Consider the following 11,268-nt stretch of genomic DNA (forward strand, 5'->3'; position numbering starts at 1 on the left):
TGTTTGTTTTTAGCGGCCCAAGCACAAATAGTGTTGGAACCATATTTTTTGGGTGGGATTATAATAATATTACCTTGTCCCTCATGGGTCATACTGGTGATTTTCTATTTTCAAAAATCTACAAAAAAGAAATCAGACATTTATACCATTTTTACTTTTTAAGGTATGTTTCTACCATTGCTCTATTGATTTCTGTCTTTTCATTTATAAAACTCCATTAGCATGCAGGTTCATTGCAAATTGAATTTAAAAGTTGCACCTCTTTTCCTATAACAATGCCAGAACAAAGAGACTCAACAAATCGTACCTGAAGAAACTTTATTCCTTATAAAAGCCATAAACCCTTTACAGAGCCACTTTACAATGACTACGAAGAAAACAAAGATGAGAATACACATGTTAAAAAGTGTGGAAATTTCCTAACCATGGGACTGCACTCAAGCAATGTCCTTTTCTTCCCCCACTCACAACCACATAAGACTGTTAAAAGGGTAGAGGTAACATGGATTTACAAAATTTCAATGAATCATGAACTGCACATGCCTGATAACGTGCAACAATAAAAGCATTTTTAATTAATTTTGGCAATGGGAATCAATATGGAAACAAAAGTACAGGAAGAGAGAAAGACAAAGACTGCGTTAATATTAGCAGATGTCTTCACCACTCTTGTGAAGCCTGAAGCTGGCTGACATGAACAAATCAACAAGAAATCAGTTTCAGCTTTAAAGAGGGGGGAAACATATCTTGAATCACAGTGTCACTTAAGTAAACACTACCATCACTTTGTTGCTATAGTGTGTGTGTACGTGTGTGTGTATGTGTTTTTGGGAGTGAGGCAGCTTAAAGTAATGACAGTAACTGCATAGCAGCTGAAAGAGGAGTGGGACTGCAGGACCAGTACAATCCTACAATCACTATGTAATTCTCAATTCCAAAGCAAGATGGTCACACAAAATGGCCACAATCAAACAGCATTATATCATAATATAATATCAACCAAGTCGAAAAAAAAAAAAAAAAAAAGATTACTTAGGAATATCAACTAATAATTCAAAAGTCTTTGACATGCCAGTCCTTCACTAGCCCCCAAATGTGTTTGAGTTTAGTCACAATCTCTGCAGCATCATATCTTCAGTGTTGTTAATTAGATGCCTCTTCACTTCAGGAACATAAAGCCAAGGCCTTGGCTTTAAGGATTCAATGTCAGTTGAACATTTTACATGCATATCATGGTATCAATGGTAGCATCTCTAATGATATTCAAAACATGATAACTATATTGGTAATTACTCAGTTATTTTCTATGTGTAGTCATAGTAACCAAATATATGATGCATTTTCTTTCACTTGCATATTTAGTAACCGTTTCCTATCTTGGATACCCCAGGATGACAAATAACAGCATTTTACCCACAAAAAAATGAAACTTTATCCAGAGAATGCTTTGACAAAGAGCAAGAGTCTGCCTCAGAGGACGCGAATCAGAGTTTTAAATTAACCACTGGTTACAAAGATACAAGGAAACGGCATGAGTAAGAAAAATCCACGTTCCATCTGATTTCTGACAACCCCTAAGCTCTTTTTAATTACCACAATTAAACCTTGCTGGAGAAAAACCACCCATCATCAGTCAGGTAAAAACTGATAATAAGTTGGCGATCAGGTAATGTAACTAACTCAAGTCTGTAAAAGCTCATATTATCAGGTCACACATACACTGTAGCCCTTATAAAGACAGAGTCAGGTGGTAAACAACAACGCAGGTGGTTCTTTAGGTCGATTACTGGTTCAACTTCAGGCAGTGGCCACTTTGATGTTACAATAAATATTACTTTCGCATAAATAGATCAAATGTTCTGCCCTCCTTGTCTGTAAGGCAACCTGACAAAGAATGTGTCAATGTGTTAATATTCATCTGTGTATGTGTGTATGTGTGTATGTGTGCGCGCGCGTGTGTGTGTGTGTGTGTGTGTGTGTGTGTGCGCACCCTTTGTTACACTTGTAGCATCTGAACCATGATAAAACCAATATGTCTAGCAGAGTCTATATCAATCTGTATTAATGTTGCACTGATTTGGTAATGTGGACATTAATACAAAAAAGACGATTAGTCCACTCCCAGAGCTCGGAGCTGTCTCTCAATCTCGTCGTCAGAGATGGTGGCTTGTTTGGAGGAGGCGGCGCCAGGGACACTTTTTCCTGCAGCTGGAGCTCTCACCATCTGGAAACACACATGGGTAGAAAAAACATCCCATTAGCAGAAACACTCATTTCAAACAATGACACAATCACAACTCTTAGTACTCATTATAAGAGTCTATCTACTGGATCTCATCATCAGCTCACAATTGTTGTCAATTACACATAATAATAGGTGTCACGCCTTTAAATTAATACTACTCTACTTTACCTCAGCCTACTTTGCAAGTTGGTGTCGGTCAAGCAAGTATTTTTTCATGCATCAAACTTTCCTTTGCAATACATCACTGGGTAAAGTTGTGAGAATTTCTTTAAAAATGTTGGTTGCCAGGTTTGTGTTTTATAGCCAAATGCTGTTGGGGCTGCAGGCTTTTGAAGGGCTTTTAACTGGTAGTACACAAGTGTTACAGCAATCTGGCACTCGTCGGTAAAAGGTGCAATTAAGTCATGTAGAGCTTAGTTCAGCATTTATTTTTCCACACTTACTGTCATTAAACACAGCAGAATACACCACTGGACATAAGAAATATTTGGATGCTTATTTGCTTATGTTAGTTTCTCCTATACCACCACAGTTTAGGAATCTTGTCTTTCAGTTTGAGGCTCATCGAAACAGCCATTATTGTTTTGCTTTTCCAAGCAAGAGGAGGTACAAAAGCATCCACAGGAATATCTACTCAGGCTTTTATTGTGATTTAAAAGCTGTGTTGCAGGTTTTTAATGAAACCTCCTTATTTGTTCTTTCCAGCTTTGGCCTTGTATAAGAGACAGTTCGTGATTTTGTACAGTGTTATGAAGGATAATAACTCACAGAGTCCCCCAGGGGGAGACAGACGCACAGCAGATGGTCAGCCTGGCAGTTACACAGACTACAGTATTCAGAGCTAGAAGAGCTGAAGGCTAGCCCCACCATGTGGCAGCTGGAATACACTATATTATAATAGTCGGGTAAAAGACGTGGAGCACTATTGTTCACTTCATGTTGCTGGGGGTCACGAACTCCATTAAGATATGTTACGTGTATAAACCGTGAGGTACAACTGAATCTGTTTTACTTTTATTCCATGAAAAAAAAAAAAAAAAAAAAAACACATTTTGATTAGAATACTTATCACACTTAATGCAATTAAATAGATCCTGTCCATGGGCTGTGTTCTCCAACGGTAGGTTGTATAAAGTTATATATGATTAGTGGGAGCTTCTCTCACATTTAGAATTTCTCACCTTTCCTGAGATCTCAATGCCGATCTCATCCAGAACCTGGTTGACAATGTCCTGAGATTCCTCTTCATCCCCAGACTCATCAAAGATCTCATCCAAAGTATCATTGACTGGAGAGACAGTGAAGCAGGGAAGAAGGAGATGAGGACAGACAAGTTGGTTAAGAGCCAGTCAATCACATTGATGTGCAGTCACAGTCTGGACTTCAGAGTCAAATAGCTTTCAGCAATATTTGAAAAATGCTATTTCACATTCAGTCTTGTATATGTGTATATGTGTATGCGTTTAAATTAAAACCCCGATCTACTGTGTATCCATCTATCCGATTATCTACAAAACTTTTGCCTTTGAGGGTAATGGGGGGGGGGCTTAGAGCGTCAGACATGAAACTTCAGTCTATCACAAAATTGACAAAATCATATTTTTATTTATTCCTCTTTCCCTTTCTCATCAAAACACAAACTACAAAACCTGTCACTGCACCAGTATCATATATCCTGACAACGAGGCAGTTTTGGCAAGCCTGTAAATACCAGCACTCCTTGTGTGCATGTGAATAATGTCCCCTTACTCATGTCCTCTGTCATGCCCATCTTCATGTTCTCCTTCTGGAAGTCCTGCATTGTCTTCAGGGTCTTCTGTGGGTCCATTTTTTTATTCACTGCTTGCATTGTCTGTTGATATGATTGAACAAAAGTTAAAATATTAATAGTGAGATTTTGGTACTGGTACTGTTTGGTACTAAGTAGTCAGGAGCTCTAAAGCAGAAATAAAAGATGTTGCAAGATAAGCAAACCCTCCTATCATGTTGGAACCCTGCTGTGTTTGTTCTCATAAGTTTGACTCACAGTTTTTATATAGAGGACTTCTATTCTCAAAATAACTACTTTAGGTTAATTATCTTTCTTACTACAGAGTCTACAGTTTGCCACTGAGAAACATTCAGATGGTTTGTACACTCATTACAAATCAGAGTGCCAAGGAAATATAAGCTTGGATGAAATAGGGCTCGAAAAACACCTCTACATCTCCCTCCTTCCCTTGAAACATGAGCACAAATGTGGCCTAGTAACACAACTCAGCCTGACAGGACAGAAAACATGTTACTGTTGTAAATATACTCATGCAAAACATGCAAGTCCACTGCATCCAATATTGTAAGAGGAAAGGGCTGCACAATTCAATGAACGTACTAAATGGAAGCTGCTAAATTCTTTTGTCTAGGAAAAGCTGTGTGTTTGTGTTTGTGTGTGTGTGTGTGCGTGTGCGTGTGAGGGTGTGTGTGTGTGTGTGTGTGTGTGTGAGGGTGTGTGTGTATAAACAAACTTTGCCTAAGTCTGACATAAATTAATTAACAGATTCTCTCTCCCTCTCACAAACATAGTCACACTCCCACCTAATCACACTCCATTAACTGAAGCCTAATTATATTTGACCTGTCTGTGTTTGCTAAGTCAGTCGCTGCACAGTACATCGCTGCTGGCCAATTATTACCTTTCATGCTTCATTAACAATGATGCTACTAGACTTGGCTTAAAACATGAACAGCTCCCACATTACCACTTTAATTACAACACTAAAATATTGATATGAGAACACACTGAAAATGGGTCATGTGCAAAACAGAAGGTTTTCTAAGAGCTGAATATGGAGGACGTAAAATGCCTAAATGGCCATTGACATATTAATCAAAGCACGAGCAACACAAATAAAGACGTCAAACTCTGCAGCTTATTTTGGTATTGCACAATGTCCAGGTGCTGCATTTGACAAGTTTGTATTTTAATGCATAAACATTAATTCATTAGTTCTACCATTTTTACTTTTATTGCATTCTAACACATTATATATTTTTTTTAAAATTGACCTCGGATCATCTGAGCTAAACATTCCCACATCTCACCTTAGCTGTAGTGGACATAGCACCGGCCATCTTCATTTGAGAGTTCATGACCTTTGTCTGCGTAGACATGGAGGTGACCTTAGAGCTGACTGCATATGTCCGGTTCTTCTGTTTCCTCAACTGGACCAACTGCTTGGCGAGGATCTTACAGGCCTCCCGGTTACCGCTCTTTGCCATTTTCTTGATCTCTGCCTCCTGAAGAGGGTGAGAAGATTAGGATTTGAGGTTACATTTCCCTGTTTTTTTGGATGATTCTTCAGTTGTGCCTGGCTTTTTCCTACTAAATGCTAATAGTAAATGAGTGTCACTGAGTGTTATTGAAAATGATAAGAGCAAAATCCATTTTCCACACAACAGAAAAGTGTGGCATGACAGAAGACAAAGCAGGAGAATTAGCCACTAAATGGCCTCAAATATGCAGAATGTATTTGGAACAAATCCATGAGGCTTCTCGGGAGGTTTCTCCTGGTATTTATGCTAAATAAGTCATCTACTTAACAATAAAAAAACATTGTATTTAAAGATATTGTCACAGTGTATTTCCATATAAATTACAAATAATAGAGGATTTAAGGTTAATCATACAGCAATACTATAAGGCAGATTAGAAGAGCAACAAACCTACAAAACAGTAAAATTTCCATCCAAGGTAATGTTTTGAGAACTTAATGATGTCACCAATTGTCCATCAGTTTCAGCAATATGACATGACTAACCATGTCAAAATGTAAGTATTCCTCTTAAATATCTTAGTTTAGAAAGACACACACAAATCAGTAAGCATTCATACAAACATTATGCATTGATACAGTGCTCCCTGGAGACCTGTGTTTGCAAATATAGACATAGTAAATGCAGTCATTTGGATCAAGTGGTACACACTGGCAAACAAACACATGCATTTAGCTTTGGCAAACATCAGAAAATGCACTGATGCCCAAAGGGATCTTTTGCATGGCAATAAGTGTGTGTGTGTGTGTGTGTGTGTGTGTGTGTGTGTGTGTGTGTGTGTGTGTGTGTGTGTGTGTGTGTGTGTGTGTGTGTGTGTGCGTGTGTGTGTGTGCGTGTGTGTGTGTGCGAGCATCCCAAGAGACAAGAGTGGAGCTCCAGGTTACACAAAGTTAGCCAGTCCTCTCAACACAGCTACATACAACAGCTGCAGTTCCAGCATGTCTTGTTGATTTCTTGTGCATGTGCTGAAAGCATCCTCTTCAGGAAATAATAATCAATTATTCATGTTTTATAGTGAAAAGGCAACAGACACTCCCCACTTAGCTCTGGCTCTCTGTCTGTTGCACAAACTCACACACACATACACAGGTGCATTAGTCTCAGTCTGCATTTGCCTGTTTATGAAAAGAAACAGAAATCCAATTAGTGTTGAGGAAAAAACTAAAGCTATGTGAAAAAAGGCCCACAGTGACAATAATAATGTCAATGTACTGTCATCTGAAAAACTATGACTGCATTAATGAGGAAAAGAAGAGAGCAGTGGGACTGCTGCTGATGTGAAGTTTATAATGTCTTATTTACTGCCATGTCAGAAAAGAAGAAAAGGGGTGGAGGGCGGTGATGGATAGACAGTGCTTCTCCTCGACCTGAAGGAATGCAGCAAACAACTGGGCAGCTGTTGGATGGATGTAATAAGGGTTTTTCTCTGCACAACACGTGTTAAATTACAGCTGCTGCTGATACAAACATTTTTTAATCAAGTGCTTTTTTCCGATGTTTTTTAAGAAGCCAAATTTTTATTTAATATGCTTTCTCCAAATAACAAATTTGTTTATTGACCTCAGCTACTGAAACATGTTAAATAGAAAGAACCTCAAACTGATAAGCAGCATCCTCTCCAACTGTGATTAATTAAATACACACAACGGACAGCTTAAATACACTGTGAAAAACCATTAAGACTTTACATTTACTAGTGGCCATTTACTGAACTTATTGTAAGCATGGGCCTAATTTTCTCAATGTGGACCTTTGTGTCGTGCTTCTTTCTATTATTTTTTCCACTCTCTAATTAATGTAGTCCTATAGAATGAAAAACTTGTCTTTAAAACAACTTTAATATTTAGGGGTTAACCTCTGCTCTGTACCGTTGTTAAACTGTAAATACATGTCAATTTGTGCATGCTGTCACAATAGAAGCATGCAAGGTGGTGTGTGACAGACTACAAATATAGGTAATTTCCATTTCTTCGTGAAAGGATCTTTTATTCAAGACAAGCAACAAAGCATTAAAAAAAAAATCTAGGTTAATTAGCTGAAAAAATTAATGAGAAATAAAAACGTGGTTCTCCAGGGATGCAATTATGTCCTATATGATATTTACTTAATACAAGAGAGAGGAGAGGACACAGCAGCTTCTTTCATCTTTCAGAGAGGGGAAATGTTCGCCTGTGAATATAGCTTTTATTATGTGTGCGTGTGTGTGTGAGTCTTACTCGCCTGAAGCACAGTCTCCATACCAGATCAGTCCTGCCTATTCCTTCAGACCCATTAACCAACCAGGCTTAGATTATAGGAAGCAGATGTAAAATGCATTTCTATGTATGTGTGTGTGTGTGTGCGTGTGTGTATGTATGTGTTCGGAGGGCAGGGGGAGATTAAAAAAAAAACCTGATGCAATATTTAGAAATTTATGAAAAAGATTGAAACACAAAGAAAATAGAGACATTTTGTGTGTGTGTGTGTGTGTGTGAGGGCGTGTGCGCATGTGCGTGCGTGTGGTCCCACCATTTGTTTCTCTTGTTTCTCCAGTGCTGCTCTGTCCCTGGTGATCTGTCTCTGAGTGCCACGCAACTCCTTCGACTGTTCCCTGATTATGTCTTTGGGCAGAGAGAGAAAATGATCAATTCACACTCAATCTACAATATCGGTACATTCATAAAACCCAAAAACCTTTTCTCAATACTGAAAATCCAAAATGCAAACACAGATTTCTACGTTTATTTGATTATACTCATGATTTAGCATTTTGCCAGGTATGTAAAGATAAAACACCTTGTTAATAATGTCCCTCTTAATCCCTGTCCACAGTCTGTGATGGCCCCAAAAAAGAAAAACATTTATGTATTGATTGTGAGATAAATCCAGTCTCAGTCTGAATCTCTCATGACTTGCTTTGGCTACACAATCAGAAGCTGACAGCTGACCAAAGTGCACAAGAATGTGAAATGCTGTCGTTTTTCTTCTTCAGTCAGGATTATTAGCAAACCACCCTCTACTACTGAGTCTTTTTTTTTAGGTATTTTCTGGGTCTTATAGTGCACTGGTGAAATTTGGACTAAAAAGTCTATAAAGATGAATAAGTTTTCAATTTGGACCCCACTACCATAAATATCTTGTGCAATGTGCTTAGAAAGGGTAGGGCCTGGGTCAGCTGCATGGAAGAAATCTGAAACATCTATTCAGCATCTTAATACCGAGAGTGTTTGGGTTTGTGCCCACTTGCACACGAAATACCATGAGTAGTCAGCAGCACACTGACAATACACAATGAAACTGCCAACTGTGCAAGTGTTTGGGCAGCTCACAACCGCACTCAGTCTAAATTCTGAGGTGCGTCCGAAAAAATAAATACAAAAATACACTGATTTATCAAGACAAGTCTGGCTTGTTTATATAGCCCCAAATTTACAATCACAAATCAGGCTCAAAAGGCTTTACAACCTGCATGGCATAAAGACTACCTTTAGACTCTCAGTTCATGAGGGAAGCACTAGCCAAAAAAAAAAAAAAACTTTAGTAAGGGAACCGTTTTGAAGCAAACCCAGAAAAAAAAGGAGACATCTGTCCTCCAGGACAGGCAGATGTGCAAAAGATTAGTTCTTTGGGAAGACCATTGGAGTTTAAACATCATATATATAAATAAAGGAAGAACTGAACAATACAATATTCATGAACAGCTCAATATTCATTATCTGCTATAGATTAGGAAATACCACAGGTTGGAAAAAACTTCATCACTGCCAGAAATACTAATTCTCTCTGAAAAGTTCGGCCAAGTCGGTCAAGACACGTCACTTGCTAGGACTACGCACGTATACGTATAAGTTGACGTGGCGCCAACGTTTCAAAGTGGGAGGGATATCATCCTACAAATATGTGTGATCTAACCCCCCACGCCCCCATTTGCCAAATAACCAGAAACCACAATAACCCCCGAAACCAACGATGAGAACATGTCCAGAGAAGCAAGAGACCAGAGAAATCAAGAGGCTGGAGGACGACAAATGGATGAGAAGACTTGAGACTGGCTCAGCATGAAGGTGGAGGTAACACAGCACAGTGAGTACAGTATGTAGATGTTCAGTATGGGTGAAACTGGGAAGACAATGATGGGAGGAGCAGGCAGGCAATGCTGTGTTTTACCAACAGTTCCCATTTTTAAAAGTGCAGATAATGAATATTGATGTAATGTAATTAAACAAAAATTTAAAAACAGATTTGTGGTCAATGGGGGATGAAGTTTAGTCTGTCCTCCCTTTGGCTATTGAGCCAAGAAGTCACCGTAATCAGTATCTAATTTATTGAGCAAATCTGATCAAAGAGAGGCTGAGTGTTTTCTATTTTGACCTCATGAGGCTGGCTGCCTTGCCTGGAGCAGAACACAGAACAAATGGCTGTTCAGATTTTTTGACATATGAGCATTACTTGATAAAATGATCATATCCAACTTTTATGACAGCCATTGCTTTACAATTCACAACTTTATCACACCGGTACATTTTAGTGTGCCAGGTGTGTTACAGTAACATAGCTCAAATAAAGAAAGACAATGTTAAGATTGGGAGATTATGTAGATTAGTTTATAGACTAACTACACTGAATAAATGAAAATCAGTTATATAAGAATAATCTGTTCAAATCTATTCACCATGACACATTAAACAGCTGATAACCATTTCCTACTAAATGGAAGTAATGTTTCCATTCACACACTCGACAACAATGACTTCACCTTAGCTCTAGTTTAGTAATACACACCTAACGTAAAAACAGACACAGTGTGAGCCGTCACATTAAGTGAGATCTACGTTAAAGGACTTATCAAAGAAAAAAAAACAGCATATTGTAGTTCAGGGTTATTCTGTATTCCAGTCATTTAACTACAAAAACATGAGCTACATTAGGTTTGGCTGGATTTAGACTTCAGCCAACAGCGGGACTGGTGAGTCAGAACAGGTTAAACAAGTTGTCGACAAAAGAGAAGAGCTGATTCATGACGGAACACTAGGGCTAAAAACAAGTTAGCTAGCCTTTTACACACGGAAAACTCACCGTCGACAGTCTTCTTCTTGAAAAGGTTAGCCATGATGCTGCTTTGTAAAAACTCTAATATTCTGAGCTGCTAGCTGAGTGGTTTCCTAACGCTAACCCCGCTGTGTGTCCGTCAAACCGGGCGGTGGGTCACTTTAGCAGCCGCAGTTTCCTGGTTGACTTTCTGTTGTGGAGTCCTCCCTCAGCTGACTGAACAACGTGACGTCACACCGGGGCTCTCATGCTGCCTTCACCAGTCCCTCGGAAAACCCACCTTCAAGAAATTCTTGTAAAATCAATAAAAAATAAAATATCTTTTTTTAAAACCGTTGGAATACAGTCTAAGTCTACACCAGCAGACATAAAAACCGTAGCTCTGTTATTATTCCACTGTTTTTGTCTTTGTATTGTCACAGGCCGCTTGAAAATTGTTTATGTTATGATCTTAGTCTACGACTTTAGTGTTTCACAGCAGTGAACTGTGCTGAATTGCTTGACAATAGTGACATTGCTACTGTCAATCACAGACATCACCACAGAAGCCGTAACAACAACAACAACAAAAAAAAAAACTAAACTGATTGCCGCAGTCCACTATTTTGGGTTACTGGTGTCCGGTGAAACTTGATTTGTAATGTCATACAGTCCTTGAAAGCAGCATAAAGGCAGGAAAATGT

The 11,268-nt window shown here is 38.7% G+C and overlaps 1 protein-coding gene across 1 annotated transcript; it reads right to left on the bottom strand.

Annotated features, from left to right (window-relative positions):
* Positions 1-304: 304 nt before the first annotated feature.
* Positions 305-10,801, bottom strand: chmp2ba (charged multivesicular body protein 2Ba). The gene is made up of 6 exons (XM_026296292.1): positions 10,613-10,801; positions 8,066-8,157; positions 5,327-5,521; positions 3,995-4,097; positions 3,427-3,533; positions 305-2,224 (listed from the first exon to the last, which is right to left on the bottom strand). The coding sequence occupies exons 1-6, from the start codon at positions 10,644-10,646 to the stop codon at positions 2,111-2,113; spliced, it is 645 nt and encodes a 214-aa protein (XP_026152077.1). The 5' UTR covers positions 10,647-10,801; the 3' UTR covers positions 305-2,110.
* Between the last annotated feature and the right edge of the window lie 467 nt (positions 10,802-11,268).

The sequence above is a fragment of the Mastacembelus armatus genome, chromosome 21 (genome assembly GCF_900324485.2).
Source record: "Mastacembelus armatus chromosome 21, fMasArm1.2, whole genome shotgun sequence".
Classification (NCBI taxonomy): Eukaryota; Metazoa; Chordata; class Actinopteri; order Synbranchiformes; family Mastacembelidae; genus Mastacembelus; species Mastacembelus armatus.

Bases quoted from the DNA above. Each gene is read 5' to 3' on its own strand.
- chmp2ba (XM_026296292.1), bottom strand. From the start codon at position 10,646: ATGGCTAACCTTTTCAAGAAGAAGACTGTCGACG. The intron at 5,522-8,065 runs GTGGGACCACAC...CACCCTCTTCAG, and splicing joins AGAAACAAGAGAAACAAATG to GAGGCAGAGATCAAGAAAAT. The intron at 3,534-3,994 runs GTAAGGGGACAT...CTGTCTCTCCAG, and splicing joins GGGCATGACAGAGGACATGA to TCAATGATACTTTGGATGAG.